Consider the following 20,992-nt stretch of genomic DNA (forward strand, 5'->3'; position numbering starts at 1 on the left):
TGGTAATTTCTTCATGGCTAAAAAGGTCCACATATCCATCTATTTAGATTAGATTGTTAAACATGTGATACATTTTTAACAAATTTTATAACAAAAAAAGCGCAATTGGATAAAGATATAAAAATCAGGAATGGTAGTAGTAGTAGTAGTAGTAGTAGTAGGCTAGTAGTAGTAGCCTAGTAGTAAAAATAATAATTATAAATATTATAATAATTAAAACCAAAAACCAAAAAATATTATTCGTGAACTATTATTCATAACACAGAACAGCGGCTTCCTCTATTTTGTAAAAGGAATGATCCAATTTCGTAATGAGATAAAGGTGACCAATCAGCGTTTCTGTTACGGCTTTCACTCCTTCGCCGGTCCAATAATGAAGCTCTATGTTCAAAACGCGGAAATACAGAACTCAAAGGTAAGCGTGAGCGTCTTGCTGTTATTGGTGTAGTGCGCTGAAATATTGTGATGTCGTTATATCATCCGTTTCATTTAACAATATATTTGCTTTATACACCAATCACCTCCATTTTGTGACACAGAATAATGCGGAAGTCTGCGACAGTTGCGTTTTTGATTATTCGCCAGATTTAATATGTATAGTGGACTTCTGCCGCCGGGTCTCACTGAGGCTGACCTGAGCTCTGATGATGGTGATGGTGAAGGGGTAACATCAGAAAATAGACAAGTACAGACAGACGAGCACCTCTCACTTCAGTTAGGCACAGAGGCACATTCAATTCGTCTACAGGATGAATATAATAATACGACAAAAACGGATTCGCGCAATTATGATGCATCTGGGGATGAGTGTCTCCCTGGAGTGTCCTTGGATAACTGGCAAGTACGTGGACTGACCCAAGTTATATGTTTATATGCAGTTAAATTGCAAGAGAGTGCAGAACATGGATTGATCAAATGTTGTACCTGTATTGTAGGTCGAATTGTGCAGCATACCTAAACACTACAGTATAAACAAAACAAGTTGCATTCATTTCAACTAGCATTTATTTTAATATCATTATGTCAGTATCACTGATTGACATCTCTTAATGTTGCAGAGGTTCAAAGATCTACAAAGAGCAAAAGATGATCAGAGAATGAAGCAACCACAAACTAAACGGCAAAGGAAAAGGCGCCACAAGAAAGGTCAAGTTGTATTTTTCATTATCTATCAGTTCTTTTCTCCTATACTATTTATGTTATGGTTTATAGTATCTGATGTATTCAGATTTCCATGCAAACATAAACAATGCAAGTGTTTTTTAAAGGAGTTCCCCATGCAGTCATAATGATGCCATGCACTTTGTTTTGGTTGTTGGATGTCCAGTAGGATTTACTACAGTAGAACTAAGATAATCCACATGTACTCTACTCATGGAGATAAACAACACAATTTTACGCTTTCTAATAAATATGCCTTAATGCATATGCATACCTTTTTAGACACATAGAACTTATTTTGTTTTTTATACCTCAAACAGGTGGGACACAGAATTGCGACACTGAGCAGAAAAGGTATGGTGGACAATCATGGAGAGTTAATGACTCCACCAAAGTAGACCATTCAAACAAACATCAGTACATTAGTCAGCAGGTCTATGAGCGAAACATGTGTAAACAACTTTCCTTAGGCTTAACAAACTTTGACTTTTTAATTTGTTTTTCAGTGATGAAGGAATGCATAAATTCAAATAAATTTCTGAAATGTTTTATTTGTTCACTGACTGATTAAATATTAAATTATTACTCTATAATACACTACACAACTTTTCGCATAGTATGTCATTTCTGCTTTGGCGCCCAGGGAGTGATTGGGGGTGAGGTGCCTTGCTCAAGGGCACTCAGTCATTTCCTGCCGGTATTGAGAATCGAACCTGCAACCTTCGGGTTACCAGTCTGACTTCTCCAACCATTAGGCCAAATGTTAAAAAACGTAGCCTACATTCCATGTAGTATGAATATGGGGAGTATGAATGAAATACGGGCGTACTACATCTGCAATGTTGTTAATGTTACGTGACCTACCAGCGTCAGTTGCGTTGCTTCGCTGGCATTCATAAATCCTCTCCCGTGGCCTCATGGGATAATAAAGTGTCCATCAAATGCATGCTTCAGAATCTTGGTGGAAGTAGTAAGTCACTCTGGTACTTTTTGCCTACAGTTTTTCGAGTACTATGTATTTGATACATAACATACATAACAATGCTTTTTTTGTGTATTGTTTTTCGCATACTATATAGTAGGCAAGTATTCAATTTCGGGCACAGTGATTGTTTTCTTTTGTCTTGTGTCTTTTAGCAACAAGGTGTATGTTTGACGTGAATTTGTGTTTTGGTAATCTGGTAGTGTGTGATTCTCAAGTGGGTAGCTGTATGGTGCTTAGTGTTTTAAAATCTATTTCAATTTTAAAAGTGGTGTATTCCAGACTTTAGGGGAACAAATAGAAAATCTAAGTACAAAATTCTTCATATTTGAAACCTCCTTGCCTATTTCACTAAGCACACACTATACGAAACACTGACTGGCTCTGTAACTCACCAGTTATAGCAGAAAACAATTGAATCTCACAAAGTGTACATGCTAGTCCTGGAGTGAATAATAATAATAATAACAGAAAGACTTGTCATTCTGTGTCTTTGCACAGGGAGCCTGAAGAGAAACAGGAGGAGCACTGGAAGGAGCTCACGCAGTATTTTGGCATCAATGATAGACTCAAGCCTCCTCCTTGTAGCAGACCTCCTCTCATGGTAACAATGATTTCCTCCATCTTCCTCTACCATTCTGTGGGTGTCTTAATTCCACTCTGATGCTGAAAGCATTTTTATCCCACTGCCTCTCTCTGTTCTCTGTCGACTGTATGTGTAACTCGTAATTGTTTCCTCTATCAAATGTGAAAGACAGAGTGAGGAGGCGTCCTTTCTTCCACATGACACTGAGCATAACAGAATAGATCATATTATATTTAATGATGAGATTACCTTAATCTTGACATGAGGATGTAGCTGCACTGTCTGTTCTGGTTGGTGTTTAATATTTCTTATATGAGGTGGATTTCTCCATTGAAAGCCACAGTACAATGGAGTCAGGAGCTCTCTGTAATGCTGTAATTCAGTGATAGGGAGGGGAACGCTTGCAAATCAAATACACTGGACAGCTTGTGTAACGAATACGACAGTAAGATTTTCCTCACTCAGAAGCTGAAAGTGCATCATGCGTAGAACTGCATAAAGAATATAACAGCATACGCCTTTTTTGTCCTCTGTAAATGGACATGTTTTTAGTATTACCTACTCTTCCATCACATTGAAGTATTTTGAATATCAGCCGCCTTGAGTTTCGTATTTTGTTAATGTTGCTGTAGAATTGTAGTTTCGTAGAGATGATTGTTGCATAGCACTTCCGTATTAGTTATATTAATGCTTCATTTAATATAAATGTGTGCTTATTCTGTTAGGGGCACTTTTGACGATTTAAAATCTTCAAACTGTTTAAACATTTATGGGATGTTTGGATTTGAAATAAAGATCTGATGATGGTCACTCTTGTGGATTTTGGATTTTTGTGTGAGGGTAATGAAATGTTTGAGAATTTTAACGTTTGGTAATAAATCAACTCAAGTCATGATTTTGAAAAACATTTCTGATCTTCTAACAGATAAACTAAAAAATATGATTTAAAAAAATGTTTTTAGGAACAAGTGCAAGGTAGATTGTAATACTTTTTATTATTAATGAACTTAGTGCAAAGACGTAATTTAAGAGCCATTTAAAATCTAATATACTATTTTCTTTTTAAATCTTATTAGGATTTATGTTGGAATTGAGTGTGTATATTATGGCTGCATTGTGCTGGGACATAAACATTGTTGCTTTACTTCCTCTGTCTGCATAAAAAACATTTGTAAACAGGCATTTATTCAACAAAATTCACCTTATCAACACTGTCGCTGTTATAGCAGGAATAGATTTTTTCCTGTGGCGTCTGTGAACAGGTTTGCTTATATTGTACAGCTCATTTCATTTAAAGCAACAATGTCTTTTGCAGTGTATGATTTCTGTTCCTTGTAAGATGAGAGCAGAATATGTGAGAAAAGGATTCAAGAAAGCTGACTTTGTACATTGGCTCATAATTTAATTTCGTCATGCAGGAGTTTCATGATTAAATTTTCTATAAATAAGTCTCTTTAAGTGCAAAGCTTTGTAAACAGAATTAATAATTTGTAACTTCAAGCCATTTTTGCACTAATGCACATTACTTATCATTCTGCAGAATTAGCTCAAAACATTTTTTTTTGCAGTTTTTTAATTTATAAATTGTCATGTAAGCAGAATGTTGGCAATTGTAATTTAATTTGTTTTAAGTAGGAAAACGCTACTGATTCAATTGTCCGTATCGTTTAATGTTGAGCTCAAGTAATTTTGCATTAGCAAGTTAAAATATTGGGTTATTGAGTTAAAATATTGTTTTGATTATATATATATCTGGTTGTTCTGTTAATTTAGACAGCTCTGCTGCTCCATTTTCCCTCGCTTTCAAAGGCTATATCTTTTTTTATGGATTAAACATTATTAAAAGGCTGAGCATATTCTGTGAAAGTACATTTTAATGGAGTTGTGAGGAAGGCTGATTGGAACAGTCCCTCTGAAATGTTTACCTAAGCAGAATTAATATTATATGACCGTTTCTGAAATCACAGCATGGAATATACATTAGCTCAGGAATAATTATGAATTGAAGTATGTATTGCATTATGCATGCATTGCTAGTTTTTCAAGTTTTTTTTGTTTTTTTTACCATAAGGAGCAACAAACACATCTAGAATGAGTGAAACTGGTAGAAAAAGAGAATGTTTTGTCTTTGTTTTTTGGGATTTGTCTTCTGAAGATCAGTAGTAGCAGACAGAGAGCTCTGCTCCACCAGTCCTGCCGCTTTGATGGAAATATCTAATTAAAGACCAACATTTCTGTTTGGTAACCTCCTGTGGCTAGACAGATTTTTTTGCCTAATATTTAATCAACCAACGATTTTCATTTACGAGAGGAAATCTACATATTTGTTGTAATGGCAATCATATTAAAAAGAATGCCTGGGGGAGTTTTTAAGTTACTCTTTGATTTTTCTTCTTCTCGTCCTTCTATTTCTATTTGAAAATCACTTCATTTTATTTCCCTCCTTCTCATCTTCAGACAGGCCTGGAAAAGAGCATAGAGAGTGCCATCGCTGAAGGGGACTATGGGAAGGCAGAAGAACTGAGTGACAGTCTTGCTACTCGAGAGGTATGTTGCCCAGATAAGCCATCTCGGGGGGCGCGCCGACTGTGACAAATTGAGCTAATGGGTCTGCGGACATTTTGCCTGCAAAGACAGAGGCTACACACATTCACAAGCACTTGGGCTGAAAGTCTTGCAACCCTTTTACACTAAAGTTAATGGAAAGCCCTCCCCCAGTTTGAAGTACGGCTGTGTCTATAGAACTTTCGGTTCTGCCTTTTAATGAAGGCTACAATGCTTTCAACCCAAGCGCTAAAACATTTTCAAGGTGCCAGTTTTACACCTTTGAAGTGGGCTCATACCTAAATACAGTGCCTGCAGTTTTAAAAAAGACACATTTTAGGAGTGTACGTAGGATCAAGCGCTTCGAAGCTAATTTGGCAGAAAATGTAACATTCGCACAGCTGTAATTGCAGTTAAAAAGACATTCAACTTTTCTGAAGTTGGGGCAATCATAGCGGGCAATATTTTTAAGCCTTGCAACTTTGATTCAATGGAATCTGAAATGCATTCCACTAAATTCCGGCCTAGCTTTGATTCCAGCATTACTGTGTAGAATTTATGTTCACTGTCAACCTTCAACTGGTGTGTGCGTCCAGTCCACTTATCTATACATTTGCTGACTTCTAAACATTTTTATAGAAAACATGATTTTTATTTCTTCAGTCACTGTCCACCCCAAACTGAGTGTTGTTCAAATGTTCTTTGTTTCATTCTTTCTTTCTTCTCTCGTTCATTCTTAATTTAATTTGTTCGTTCTTTTATTCTCTTTTGTTCGTTCGTTCTTTTTCTTTCATTCGTACTTTTTCATTTCTTTCTTTCTTTCTTTCTTTCTTTCTTTCTTTCTTTCTTTTTTCTTTCTTTTTTTCTTTCTTTCTTTTTTTCTTTCTTTCTTTCTTTCTTTCTTTCTTTCTTTCTTTCTTTCTTTCTTTCTTTCTTTCTTTCTTTCTTTCTTTCTTTCTTTCTTTCTTTCTTTCTTTCTTTCTTTCTTTCTTTCTTATTGTACTATGTTGTCAGAGATTTTATATCAGGTGTCAGTCTGCATACCAAAAATGAACCAGCTTTATTTCATCATGCTGTGCATTACAAAAAATTGCATAAAGTGGTAATTAATCTTCTGTTAATAACTTTATATGTAGATGTACTAAATGGTTTGTGATACTCATTCTGCAAATCCTTTTTGTGATAATTTTCTTTACGGTTTATTGCTGTATTTATTCCTGGCTTTGGTGTATTTAAATGTAGTTTTCAGTTTCTACAATAATTAATTTTCTATTAAGATTAATTTTATAGTTTAATTGTGGATAAAACAGTCTCAGGTCATGCTTCGATAAAGCCCTCCCATCCAATTGGGAGGAGCAGTGTTAATCGTGTTAACCTCAAATATTAGTTTCCAACGTAATCAATTACAGCTTCTGTTTCTCTTGGTGTAAATGCGAAAATGACACCATTTACTCTGCACTAATGAAATCATATTGTGGTGCTGTTGATTGTTGATTTGAATCAGTTCAAAGTAAGGTGATAATCATGCTACTAACAAGCGTAGCGCCATGGGAACAAGCATTAAATAGCTCAGTAATGCCAACAACAGGCCCTTGGTTTATAGGCAATTTTCTTTTGAGAGTATTTACACGGTAATCCATACAGATGCCTCTTACGCTTATCTCTGGAGTATCTCTGTGGTTTTATCTTTTTCTTTCCCATGTAGACAGAGACATAACGGTTTCTTTGGAAACCGTTCTCGGAAACATTTCATTACATGGGCTTCATTGTGATGCTATATCAGCCTTTGCCTTTGTTCTTTTGTTTAGTTGAGAATGGCAGATTTAAGCATTCCTTCACAGAGAGTTTATTTAGACTTCAAAAGCAGGTAAAGAATTTCAGAGATGCCATCAAGCTGTCTAAATGCTTGCAAATGACAGCACTGAATGTTTAAGGTTAGTGCCTCTTATCAAATAACACTGGAATAGTAATCAAAGCATGCTGTGTTATTAGTTTGCCTTGGCTTGCAGGTAAAAACACAAACACAAACTGCATGGCTTTCCTCTTTGATTGACTTACCAGGACCATGTTGTCACAGAAAGCTTCTTAGAGCATCAGTGGATTTGAGTAGACTTAGCAGTCTCGAATCTCTCGCTCAGCCAGACAGCTGAGGTCTGCCTCTGACAGAACACTGGCAGTCGCTGCGCAGTGATGCCACTGTTAGCTGCTTTATTTGTTCTCCACTAAAGACTGTATATTACAGTTTTCACCAGGTAATGTGCATTTGTCATCTGCTGGACATGTCCCTTATGCTCTATAGATTGATTCAGCATCCCTGAGATGTAGGTATGGAATTTTTTTTTGTGTGAACGTGCCAAGAGAAGATCAAACTTGCATGTTCTTTGTATCCAAAGTTTCGTCAGCCATGTTAATGGTAACATCATTGTCATATAGTTTGTGCGTTGATAGGGTAGGTTGGTTGCACATATGGAAGATGATTATTTCTAAAATTTGAAGGGTTTCAGATGTAGGTATATGAGTTATTGTAACTTTTGTTATTGTAGCCATACTTTCTACCTACATATGTGTGTCAGCATAGCTACAAATGAACTACCGTTCAAAAGTTTGGGGTCAGTAATTTTAAGTCTCTTATTCTCCTCAAGGCTTCATTTATATGATAAAAAATACTGTAAAACTGTAATATTTTGAAGTAAGGTTTTTATTTAATATGTTTTTAAATGTAATTTATCCCAGTGATTACAAAACTGGATTTTCAGCAGCAATACTCCATTGTTCAGTGTGACATGATGAAAGTTCAAAAGAACAGTGTTTATTTGAAATGCATATTTTGTTACATTATGTCTTTACTCTCACTTTTGAACAGTTTAAATCATCCTGGTTGAATTTGAACTTCTCTCAGAAAAAAAAAAAATCTTACTGTCTATCTTTTGAACAGTAGTGTAGCTGTTGTTTATTCAAAATGTCGCTTTTATTTAGAGGGAAGTAAAAAAAAAAAGGAAATGATAAAGATTAAAAGGGAGGAAAACGATCTGAAAGTTGCATGCCAGATTTGAACTTGCATGACCCATATGAACACCAGAACGCAATGTACTATTATTATTATTTTATTTGAATGGATTTAACCACTACACAACCAGCTATCATACAACATTTCCAGTGAACTAAACACAAATACTAGATAAACGGAGAAATATGTTGTTCCTTTTAAAGAGTCCTTTGGGGCAATTTGGGTATTAGTGAAGCATTTTATTCCCTGATTTCTAATCCGGCTAGTATTCATTATCACAGCGCTCCGTGCGGCCACAGAGCGCTCTGCCCAGGATAAATGTTGTTGCAGACAGCTGTTTGAAATAATGCACTGAACAGGAAATAATCCCAGCTGTGGCAAGCCTCAATTTCAAGGTTCTAATATTGTTTGTGTCTACTGCTCTATGAAATATCATACATTCTGTAATGTTTACATGCTAATACAGCGTTAAATTAAAGGGTTTACAAGTTGATGAGCCAGTGATATACTAAAGGTCCTGTTATATATATTTTTTAGCACCTTGTTTTTAACAAGGAATAGAGGTATTTTTATTGGTCATAACCGGTCATAAACTTTTTTGAAATGTTTAAATGTAGCCAAATTATCGGTTGCTTCCTTGTTTAGCTTTTTTTTTAATCATATGATGATATTTTCCATGTTTCCTTTAATCTGCTAATTAAAGCAATTTGTTAAAACCTTCTTTCAAGTTATCCTAAAAAGAGTGTGTTATTTGGGCTTTCATCTTTGTCTAAGTGTTTAAACACAAATGTGGATAGAAAAGGGTTCTTTGAGATTTTCCTTTCATGAAAGTGTATTCAGATATTCTGTAGAAGGTTTAATTGTTTTTGTTTTTATTCACAAAGCGTTTTATAAAATTGTGTAAAAGGTGAAAGCTTTTTAATTGATTATAATTAAATACAGTATTATCAAATTCTTCACTGCTTATCCTCTATCCAAAAAAAAAAGACACAGGTACTAGTCCAAAATCCAACTGACCTTTTAAAGGTACACTCTTATAAAATAAAGGTTCTTTATTGGCATTGATAGTTCCATGAAGAAACTTTTACATGCATAAAACCTTTTGATTGCACAAAAGTTTCTTGATAGTGGAAAAGGGTTCTTTAGATTATTAAAATTGGTAAAGTGCTAGTTTTTTTTAAGACCTGTTCACTGAAATTTTTTTTTTTTTATGGTTACGCTGTGAAAACCCTGTTTTGCCATATACATCTTCCCAAAGGTCTATGTACATTGTTGGAAGAGTTTCAGGTCTCAGACTTTATGACCGCAATATAATACCTTGAACATTAAAAAAAACATTTAGTTTACGATTTAAGATTATGAAAAAACTGTGACTCTTTGAAAATGTTGATTCTGTTATGACTTTTAGATTCATTGTTTTCAGATGTTTTGATTTTGAACGGCTTTTGTCTGTAGAGAATGAATTACTTCCGTCAACTTATTTTTAAGGGATTTCATTGAGCCTTCTAAGCACATTTTAATAACAAGAGCTGCAGTTTGAGTCTCTGTGGTAAAGACAAACTGAGCAAGGCTAAACAAAGAACTGTCACACTTTATTATTTCCTAAAGTTTTTCTCTGCCCTGATCACAAATATTAGCACCGCATTACCACTTCAAAACGTAGACTTTCTAGTCTCGAGTGGCGGGGGGTTCTGCATCCATTTCAAGTTCTCCAGGAGTCAGACAATATGAAAATGATTAAAAGGAGACACAGTCTGAAAAGAAGTTGTTGGAGGGGGCGCAAAAAGATAAAGTCGGGGGAGTGAGCAGGAGTTCAAGAACACAGGCACATATATTCTTCAGTATGCGAGTTAGATGCTCGCATTTCTTTTGCGTCACAGTCAAGATTATACATTAGCGTTGGCTTTATGATCGGTACACCTATTAAATGTGTTGCATTGCTTCATCTCCGAGTAATCAGCTGGGGTTTTGTCCTAATATGCGTTTGAAATGCAATGTTTCTCAGTAACTACGAATAGACAGATCTCTAACGACAAAGTTCTCTGAAAATTAGCCTTTCTGTGTTCTTTACAGGGGTGTCATGCTGTTTGAAGTGCCAGTATTAGAGTTAGGTTGAACTCATTGGTAGACGCCAATCCAATTAAAATGCACTAGTTTGACAGCTTTTGTGAAGGAAGATAGTTGGCTTTTGTACAGGCTGCTAAGGCTTAGTGCATTAAACATAATGCACGTCTATTTATTTATTTAATTATTAATCATCTTAATGGCTTTCTCCTGATTTTGAAAGCAGCGTGATTAGGTATTTTTAGCCCTTTTTTTCCGTCTATAACACCCAATCTGTAACGAAACCCTGACTGGCTCTTCCTCCTGTGCGGGCCCCTCTGGCAACAAGAAAACTGCAAAGCAAAAACTCTTCTCTTTGTTCCAATTTCTTTCAGTATTAGCAATTTATCACAGAATGAACTTTTATTATATCTGTAGATGACTTGCATTAAATTTTTGCCCATTAATTTTGAAATGGGTTTTGAAATGGGTCCTAAGCTTTTATCAAATGCTGGGGAATCTCATTTGGATTATTGTATATCATTAATTACTTAATAGACAAAGCATACTTTTCAATGTAGATTTTTTTGTGCTGTTTAATTAATTAGCATGTTTTCTCTTTTAATTAAAGCCATTTTTTTCAAATGAAAGCCCACAGCAAAACACATATATAATTTGTTTGTAATTAGCCCTTAATTGGTGGTAGTGGAAGCTTAGCACCCTCGTTTCCTTTTTTTTCCCCTGATTGCCATTTTATTGCCAGTCAGTCATTAATTAAACTGTTTTTCTAATTAGCTTATAAAACTGTTGATGGCACATTATTGTAAGTGTGAGTTCAAAGCTTGCTAATAAGCCTTGCCTGCTCAGAAGAGGGAAGATAATGAAATGCGCACAAAGCCAGCGAACTTTCAGACTTTTTTCCACTCCCTTGTTCCCTGAAGATGACAGTCTTATGTATCTGGAATCAGATTATTGGGGCTGAAACATAGAGAAGCGCATTATACCGAGAGCTTTTCCAACTAGATCCCCCTCAGAGAGGCTGCTTCTCTGTATGTCTTGTAATGCTGTTTGTCAAGTTAGTGGCAAGATTACAGGAACTCCTTGTCTTATTTCCCCCACCAACCCCTTGAGACTGATAAGCTATGTTAACTGGATCTTTCACTGTATACAAGGATATCAAGTGTAGGACTCTCAATATGTCACTTTTGTTGAAAGGATTTTGTCGGGTATTGTCACGGGAGCGTGGCCTGTTTCGTTTCATTCAGGCAAAGCAATGGTTTCCATGAGATTTCCCTTGGTATTGTTTTAATGCAAGTCATGATTATTCCTATCTGTTCTAACTGAACGTGTTTGACATGACGGAGCAGAATTACAATAATGTTATTGATTTATTGGTGCTATTAGAGAAAGGCAAAAAAGTGTTTGCAAGAAAATGTAAGTAATTCTCAATATACGATGTTGATGTGATCAATTGATTAAACAAGTTCATGGCTTCCACTTACTAACTTTCTGGGCTTTGAAATTGGTAATAATGTTGCAGTCTGGGGGGGGGGGGGGGCTTTATGCTGTGTGTGTGTATGTTACCTGTTTTACAGAGTGCATGTTATGTGTAACAGCTGTTGTATAAACCAGTTTACAACTGTAGGAGTTAATTGTTTGCAACCCTTGCTTTTTCAGTCTGTGTGTGCAAATGAGAGCCTGGGTTATAGATGCGGATTTAATTCATTTAAAAGCTATTTTAAACAACTGCAAGAAAATTTGTGTTTTTTTTCCACCACACTTATTTATTTTAAAGTCATTTTTTCAAAATATTATCAGTAAATAATATTATATATTTATACTTTTTCTGCTCCAAAATAGTTTGCAACCTTTATTGTCATATATTTGTGGAAGGCTCAAAAATTAAAGAGATAAGGAATGAACAATGCCCTGACATCAGGTGACGGACTAGCATTGTGAATGTATGCAGAATGCATATATTGCACATTAGTTTTTGTTGTGTAATTCACAGCAGTCACTGTGGCAGTCAGTGATCTACTATACAATACCAAGTGGATAATGCACCACTGTTGACTTAACCCACCTAGTGGCCCCATGTTGCAATTACAGGGCTAAGCAGAATGAATTCATCCTTTCGCAGACCTTTCAAAGGTCACATCATTAATAGCGCTAAATAAACCCACTACTGAAAAAGACTTTGCTGAGGACTGGCGTAAATGGCACACAATTCCTTTAAAGAGGAGAGAAGAGAGGTAAACGACAATGGAAATGCACTGAATGTAATTCTTACGGAAATATGGGAAGGTTTAGTGTGACTACCTAGAACAAAGAGCACAAGCGCTTTTTGTTGTGTATGCTATCCACCCCAACCCCCCCTCCCACTTCCCCCACCCCCCCCCTCTTTTTTTGGATTGTGATTTTCATTCCTTTTTTTTCCTGCCCTGCATTTTTCCTCTGTGCCCGCATTTGATGTGAAAGGATTTGGCACTAAGTCACTAAGAGAGGGAAAAGGAGGGGGGGATAAAGATGAAAAAGGAGGGAAAATCATGAAAAGTGGATCAAAAAAGTAAATGAAAAATAATGTCATATTACGGAAAATATGAGAGGCTAATTTGTGCCGACTTTTTGCTAATTTTGTTCTTGCCACAGAAAGAAGTGCTGTCACCTGCTCTGCGCTACACTGATGACAGTGCCAGTGATCCATGAAATAAGCTGCCGCCGGCTTTGTTCTGATAAGAATGAACAAATCTGCACAATGTACTGCGCTCCGAATCTCATTTTCATACTTGCATGCAGGCTAAAAGAAATAAGCTGTTTGCAAGGCTTGATTAATCAGACATTTGAGAGCTTTTTTTTTCCCTTTTTTGTCTCTTTGATCTGCTCTGTCTCCTAGGTAACTTGCTTGACATTAATGTTGAGCCCTGGTAAAGACAATTGTGGATTGTAGACTGGACTGATTAAAAAAAAAATTAAGACCTTTAATGCTTTGAATATAGTACTGTGTGTGAAAATTGGGGAGTCCCGGCTGAAAGATAGAATGGGGGGCTTTATTTTTGGTGATAGGGGCAAAATTTGGTTAAAGCTGGAGTGCAGGTTAATGTTGGTAATCCTTGTGTCGAAAACACAGATAAATCTTAAGATTTAAACCTCAGAAGCCATTTGGCATCCTCTCATTTTGTTGTCTCAAAATGCTGCTTTTTACCAATGTCATATTGTGTCATTTCCCGGCCGCGATAGCTTTAGCACCTTTTCCGCTTAAACGCGCCTCTCCAAAAACACCCTGGTGTGAATTATCTGCAAGCAGATCTGCGCTAAACACGGGCATGATCACCCATTATAACTTCCCTCTCTGCGCTGTCTTGCTAGAAAACATGATTTATGGCTCTTTAAACCTAAAAAAAAAATGGCAAGGATTTAAAAAAACTGTCATAGTGTGTTAGCTTCAGGTTATGCAGACGCCTTTACAAATCTTCCAAGTGCCTGTATAGATGAATGCCTCGAGGGCCCAGCCGGAACCCCGCTCTCTCAGCCTGCTAAAGGCCTTATCTTAAATCCAAGCAAAGTACCATTAATCTTTTTGAAAGACCTTTATGGCTTTTAATGTATCCCAAATTAGAACATTTTACACCCTTGGTTCCTGAAATATGGTGATAAAAAGCCTTTAGAGTTTAATTTCTCCTTCCTGCTCGCTCTGACCTGCCTAATCCCAGCATGCATTAGGAGATATTTTAGTTTCAGTCTTTCTAATAAAGTTTATCCCACTTAATTATAATTGAAACATTTTTTTCCACTCTCTTGCTCTCTCCAGGTTTTTTTTTTTGATTGTGTTCTTTTACTGTTCTAAAGAATTACCCTCATATCGCCTTCCGAAAAAGAAAAAAGAAAAAACAGGCTCCAAGGAAAAATGCAGTGGATAAAAAAAAAAGGGTTCGAGAATTGTTCCAAGTGTTTATCATAGTTTCTTGCGGTCCAATAATAAACCCATCCCAAGAGTGATGGAAGAGGCCTGGACTCTCCTTTTGTTTCCTGAGCCCTCTGTGTCACTCTGGCTATTGGAATTAATCTAGTCACCCCACACACTTTTCCCATCTCTGATACCGCAGACATGTGCCTCTCGCCCTCCTCCATTCATTTTGCCATCCTAAGTGCGTGCACTGCAATTTTCAGAATTAAAGGTCCTCTTTAGATGAACAGATTAAGTATATGAGATAATAACATTAATTATGCACATCCATGCTGAGTGGTGGAACAGAGGGTTGGGTGTCCTACTTCTATCTATGAACCACAATTTTTTTTTTTTTTTTTCCAAACTCAAGCATGTGCATGTCCGTGCGGGATACGCCATCCTCGCTGTGATGAAGATATGAACCAGAGGCATTCTTCGAGCACCACCTTGACGCACTGGCAGTGTTGGTGAGGTTTGCCAGGCAGACTGATTTTCTCCAGCTAATGGAGCTTGTCTCTGTCTCCTTCTCAATAGCTGGCCGTGAAAATCGCACAAGCCGCCGATTGCCGTGACTTCGCTAGCACCAAACAGGAAGCAGAGGCTTCCCGGGCAGCCCAAAAAAGGAGGAAGCAAATCGCTTGGGGGTTTGTTGTTTTTTTTCTTTTCTTCTTCTATCTGTCCCCAGTGCTGATACCCTGCAGTTTCATTAAATCACTCTGCGTTTCACACTTAAAATGTCCCTTCTTTCCTGGACTATGTTTTTCTTTGCATTGCTTTTATATATAAAAAAATCTTATTATTAAACTATTTTAACTCACATTTGTTACTTTCAATGTTTTTTGTTTGTTTGTATTTTTAGGTTTGAAGCAAAGAAAAGATGGGAAACCAAAAGCAATATGGGATTCATGTGACATTCACAGCCGTTGAAATGTTTTTAAAAAGATGAGTAAAGATTTGGCATATTGATGATTGTTTATATAGGTAATCTTTTCACAATACATTATTATCACGCTCAAATTCCCTTTTTTGTCATTTAACATTTTACTTTTCTCTGAATCAGCTTTTTTGGTAATTCATTCAAATTTGTGGGTCATTTTAAATAGCTAAATAAATTCTATAAACACACCATTATTGTAAGATTGGTCGTTATTGTATGTATTTTCGTTCTTTCTCCCGTAATTAAATCTGGCGCGTACAACCGCGCACGCCATTTATTTACTGCCGTAAGTGGGTTAATCAGCAGCCACTTTTTTTCTTCCACGGAGGTATGGAGCGAGGGAAGAGAAAGGAGAGATTAGGGGCCTAATGCAATGTACAGGATAATATGCAATAGGATTTGCCTGGGCAAAATGAAATTTGTCGGCTGTAAGGAGGTTTGAGCAGTCATAAACGAGGAGTTTAGTTTGGTTCGAGTGTAAGATGACTGTGTGTGGGGGAGAAAGCGAACATGGAGATGGAGAACGGTGTGTATGACACTGGACTCAACACATGATGCATCTTTGAGTGGATTCCTGTTGACAGTGCATTTTTATAAGCCTGTTTATCAGATAAAATCCAGTTGACTGCTCTTTTCAAATATGAAATGTATTTATTTATGCATAGAATGTGTAGAGTATGTTAATATAATTATTTTAAAGCAGCAGTTCATCCAAAAATGCTAATTCTGCCATCATTTGTTTTGTTCCAAACCTGTATGATTTTCTTTCTTCCAAAGAACACAAAAGAAGAAGCTTTAAAAAATGTTAATGCTGCTCATTTCCATTAAATTAAAGTGAATGGAGACCAGGGGCTGTCAAGCTTAAAAAACAAAACAAAAACACAACAAAACACCAATGAAACCATATGATTTTATTTGAAAACTTCTTAGTGCAAATTATAGTTTGCGAGTATATAAGGTGAGTATATAATTAATTTATGTTAATTATTTTAAAATATTCATTTTATATATATATATATATATATATATATATATATATATATATACAGTATATTAGCAGAATTATGCTTTATGCTGTGTTCCTTCCTTTTTTAAACATCCCTCCCACCTCCACAACTCTGTCTCATGAGGTCATTAGCGGGAATGTGGAGACTCTCTCCCTTGATTTATGCTCTGTTGGCCTGAGGCGGAGACATCTGTAATTTTTAGGGCTTTGACATACCCACCCTGACAACAGCCAACTGACAACTGTAGCACAAACTTGTCAGTGTTGCCTTAAGGCAATGGGCGTGGTTTCAGCCCTGCCAGTTAAACAGTGAGACATCTCGCTGAAGGAAAAGACATCAATCAAATTGTGATTGTTACATCACTAGGAAGTGTGTGTGTGTGTGTGTGTGTGTGTGTGTGTGTGTGTGTGTGTGTGTGTGTGTGTGTGTGTGTGTGTGTGTGTGTGTGTGTGTGTGTGTGTGTGTGTGTGTGTGTGTGTGTGTGTGTGTGTGTGTGTGTGTGTGTGTGTGTGTGTGTGTGTGTGTGTGTGTGTGTGTGTGTGTGAATATCCTACCACTCAAAAGTTTGGGGGTCTCCAAGGATGCATTAAAGTTGATCAGAAGTGACAGTAAAGATGTTTACATGGTTACAAACAACTTATGATTTAAATGCATGCTGTCCATTGAACTCGTTCATCAAGGGATCCCAAAGAATCACTGTGAATTCACAGTTTTCAACATTGATAATAGTAAGAAATTATTCTTGACAGCAAATCAGCATATTAGAATGATTTCCGAGCGATCATGTGAAACTGAAGACTGGAGTAATGGCTGCTGCAAATTCAGCTTTGCCATCACAGGAATAAATTACATTTTTAAATAAAAAAAATCAGTATCTGAACATTCAATATCAATTACATATGTTATTTAACTGTAATTTCCCTATTAAAAGTATGATTCTGCACTCAGATGATCTGTAAAACATTACAAGATCTTGATGAAACTTTGATTTATGCATATTTCCACGTGTCACAAACATGCTAGACTATACTTTAGAACAAGTCCAAGGCCAAACCACATCTCACCAGTCTACCATTAGTCAGCTTGGGCTTTTTGTCTTTAAGGAGAGGACATGTCATCAACTATGATGTGCTAATTACACTCATCTTGTGGAAGGCTTCACACTGAATCGGCTAAAAGATAACATATTTTCACCACTTCGCCTTCAGTACGTCACTGGACTGAAATTCACACACATTTACATTAGGAATGATTGAGTGCATACGCAAAGGCTTGTACAAAATATTTTCCAACAGTGTTTCCAAAATGTTTCCAACAGTGTTGTATGGTTTGCCAGAGACATCTATAATTATTAGGTATGAAACATACTGTTAGCCAGTTTTTGTCTTAAAGTGGTAAGTGATGTTTAATGTTAAAGCAAATACAAATTGTCAACCCTTTAGTTTTCTACAATAAAAGTACAAATAAAGTAGTTATTTTTGTGTATTTTTTGCACGCAAAAAGTATTCTTGTTTCTTCATAACATTAAGGTTGAAGCGCTGGAGTCACACGGACTACTTTAAAGATGTCTTTACCTTTCTGGGCCTTGAAAGTGGCAATTACTTTGCAGTCTGAGGAGTCCGAAAGCTCGGATTTCATCAAAAATATCTTAATTTGTGTTCTGAAGATGAACGAAGGTCTTGCTAGTTTGGAACGACATGAGGGTGAGTAATTAATGACAGAATTTTCATTTGTTAGGTGAACATTTGGTGGGTGAACGTAAAAATACGTTGTTACTGTCCACCACTGAAAACCGAGCAATGATTTGTGTGAGCAGAACCTGCTCCACACTCCTCAGCCTTTTGAAAATAACCTGCACATCATTTACAGTAATCCCATGTCCTCCAGGAGTCCGGAAGGAACATGCATCTGCTGGGAAGCTAGTCTCGGGCCGCATACATAAACCATTTCACCATGAGGGAATGTTCCAGAGACCGGCTTTCAGAGAACATGACCATCCTTCCGCTTAGAGGGGTTGCTTGACGGCTCGGTTCCCTATCAAAAGCATCTCAGTCTATTAATCTCTTTGAACATGGCACAAAGCCTTGAACTGTGTGTTTGTAGCATTTAAAGCAGGACAATCCGCTTTTCGGAGTCTTCGTGTAGCTTTGCATCTTGTGCAGCGTTTCTTTACTGCAGGCCAGGCTTGCACCCTGACCCGTGTTGATTTGTTGTGAAGCGCAGAGGAAAAACTCTTGATGCACATGTTGAAACACTTAAGGGGGGAAAATGCTTATTGTTAGGAAAAGAATGACATAAAAAAAGTCTGTGACATCCAATCCTATTAGATGCTTGAACGTGTCCACGATGCGTTAAAATCCAGGTTTATGCCATGAACATACAGGCATGGTAATCCCTCTTAACTAGAAACCTGCATCACTTGAAGAAAAGAACATGTAAACAGAAATACTACAAGTGGAACCTTGAGGACACAATCATAGCCGAGATTCCCTAGATAAGCGGTTTAGCATGTCGAACAGTGTGATTAACCAGAGTTACAAAGAAACACCGAACCATTTGGGAGGAGGATAAAATTTAGCTTCAAAACAATTGAATGTTTTTTGTGCGTGTGAGAGCACCGCTAGCACTCATTGGAAAAGAGGAGCTGTCTGAGGATGTTGACTTTTTCCTCCGCTGATTTAACGACCTGCTTAATTCCGCCGTATCCGCGGCCCTCGCAGATGTTTTGCAGTTTTAATTAGTGTAATCATCGCTCTTGAGAGAGGCCAGGAGGTCACTCAGCGGGCCTTGTTTGTCAAGATGCTAGGAATAATAACACAAAAGACGTGTCATTTATTCTGTCGCTGCGTTCATTAAATAATTATATGTGTCAAGACAAAAGATTCTTAATCCGTCAGGAGAAGAAAAAATAGACTCGTTACAGGGTCAAATGAGCCTCCATGCTCAAAAAAATTAGTTAGGCTGTTTTTTTTTTACTGTAGTGCCAGTATTTCAGAAGCATTAGATGGATATTTTCTGAAATTATCTTTTGGATGATGAGGGCATATTTATTCAGTTCAGATAAAGCATTTAGTGTCTGTGTCTTATGTAATAGGTTTGGATGAATATGTTTATATAGTTTGCTTAAAGAACTACGCACTCAATGTAGAGTTTCAGGAGTGACAACCGCATTTAAATGTGGGAGTGAGTCCTTTGAATTTTGTTTGGTATCCAATATTCTGACCAAAGAAATATTATAGTGACAAAAGACTTGTGTTCAGCAATTTTAACTAAATTTTAACTTTATGGGCAGACTGTGCGTCTGCAACCGTAGTATGACGCATGTATGAATATCTATATTTGCAGTAGCCTAGACATCAGATGATTTTGTTAAACTAACACAATACGACAAGACAAAGGTGTCAGCTAACACGACATAAAGTTACCATGGTATAAAAACCTGTAATATTGAGGTAAGACATACAAAAAACACAAACCAACGCATTCTCACCTGTGAAGCGTTATCACATTTCTTTGGGAATCTCAGTGGTTTCACAACCAGAAGCTTCACAATGCTGTGGGATCATTGATTCTTATTGTGAGTGATGACACTACCTGTGTCACTACCTGGTTGACACTACCTGAGTTAAGGTTGTAAAATGTGTTTTTCTCTCCCGTAAATTACTGAACTATGTGTGTACAGAACTGAATTAAGCACAAAAAGATGAACTGACAACCGAATTTAGCTACAGTGTGTATGTGGCTATATAGCCTAATTCAAAAATATATAGTTTTAAAGGGATCATGGGATCATTTTAATTTTTTTGGTGAACTAACCCTTTAAGCTATGAATGAGAACGTTTATGTCTCTTGAGTAACTTTTACAGAAACTAACTCTCATTTTGTTATTTGTATCATGTACAATAAACTGCAATGTCAGTGGAGGCCAAATTATGAACGAATTATGAACATTTGTTACTTCAAATTTATTTTGGTAAAGACTTGATAAATTGCCATTTGAAAAAAAGTTGATGTTAATATATTTGAACGTTTTTGTTAAATTATCTAGATTACTTTATGCTCTTTTAACGATGACAAGAGGACAACCTTCTGATAAAAAAAAAATGTATAAATGCAATTTCTATATAATTAAACTAAGCTGTACTTTGGCTGGATATGGATATGGCACATGTAAAACAGAACATTGTATTTTACTTAGAAAGTACTTATCATCTAAAAATAACTCTTGAAACAAAATGGAAATGAACTTCAATTAAAATCATGGTATCTTTAAATGAAATAAATGTTCCCTAGAACAAATATGCTGAATGCGCAGACATAATACTCTTTCATCATTAAAAAATAATGACATTGCGTGTTATCTGAATTAATTATTAATTAATATTCATGAATATTACATATTACTTTTTAGTGAAATGCACACAAATGTAATGTAATCTGTGAAACTATAGCAAAATATGGCATTTCAGTGTCTTTTTAAAACTATCATTTCAAGAAATAAGGTTTCATTTTAAGTTTGTTAAACTCCTCCTTTTGCACATTAATTTTGCACAGTTTTAAACACGAGAACGTGGTCTGTTGAGTGACCCTGTGAGAACGGCCATAGAGTCGCTCAATGGTCAAGACGCTGCTGTGTAAACACACCTGCAGTGAGTGATTCACCTTCACCCTCAGGGCTCTGACACCACTGACCGAACTGGAGAAATGCCCCTGTCTTACAAATGGACACTAAGCGCTCGCAAAAGCCTTCAGGGGATCTGCCCAAATCATCTTAAGTGA

The 20,992-nt window shown here is 36.5% G+C and overlaps 1 protein-coding gene across 2 annotated transcripts; it reads left to right on the plus strand.

The window, feature by feature from the left end:
• The first annotated feature begins 340 nt into the window (after positions 1-340).
• fam204a (family with sequence similarity 204 member A) lies at positions 341-15,395 on the plus strand. 2 transcript variants are annotated; one of them, XM_077237249.1, is made up of 8 exons: positions 341-415; positions 586-841; positions 1,059-1,146; positions 1,482-1,515; positions 2,645-2,747; positions 5,187-5,276; positions 14,804-14,913; positions 15,129-15,395. In XM_077237249.1, exons 1-8 carry the CDS (start codon positions 384-386, stop codon positions 15,178-15,180), a joined length of 765 nt encoding a protein of 254 aa, XP_077093364.1. In that variant the 5' UTR covers positions 341-383; the 3' UTR covers positions 15,181-15,395. The 2 variants fall into 2 exon arrangements, with proteins under 2 accessions (XP_077093364.1, XP_077093365.1); XM_077237250.1 differs by lacking the exon at positions 5,187-5,276.
• Positions 15,396-20,992: the final 5,597 nt, after the last annotated feature.

This window comes from Siphateles boraxobius, unplaced genomic scaffold (assembly GCF_051911475.1).
Source record: "Siphateles boraxobius isolate OS27281-9 unplaced genomic scaffold, OSU_SipBor_1 20, whole genome shotgun sequence".
NCBI classification, from domain to species: Eukaryota; Metazoa; Chordata; class Actinopteri; order Cypriniformes; family Leuciscidae; genus Siphateles; species Siphateles boraxobius.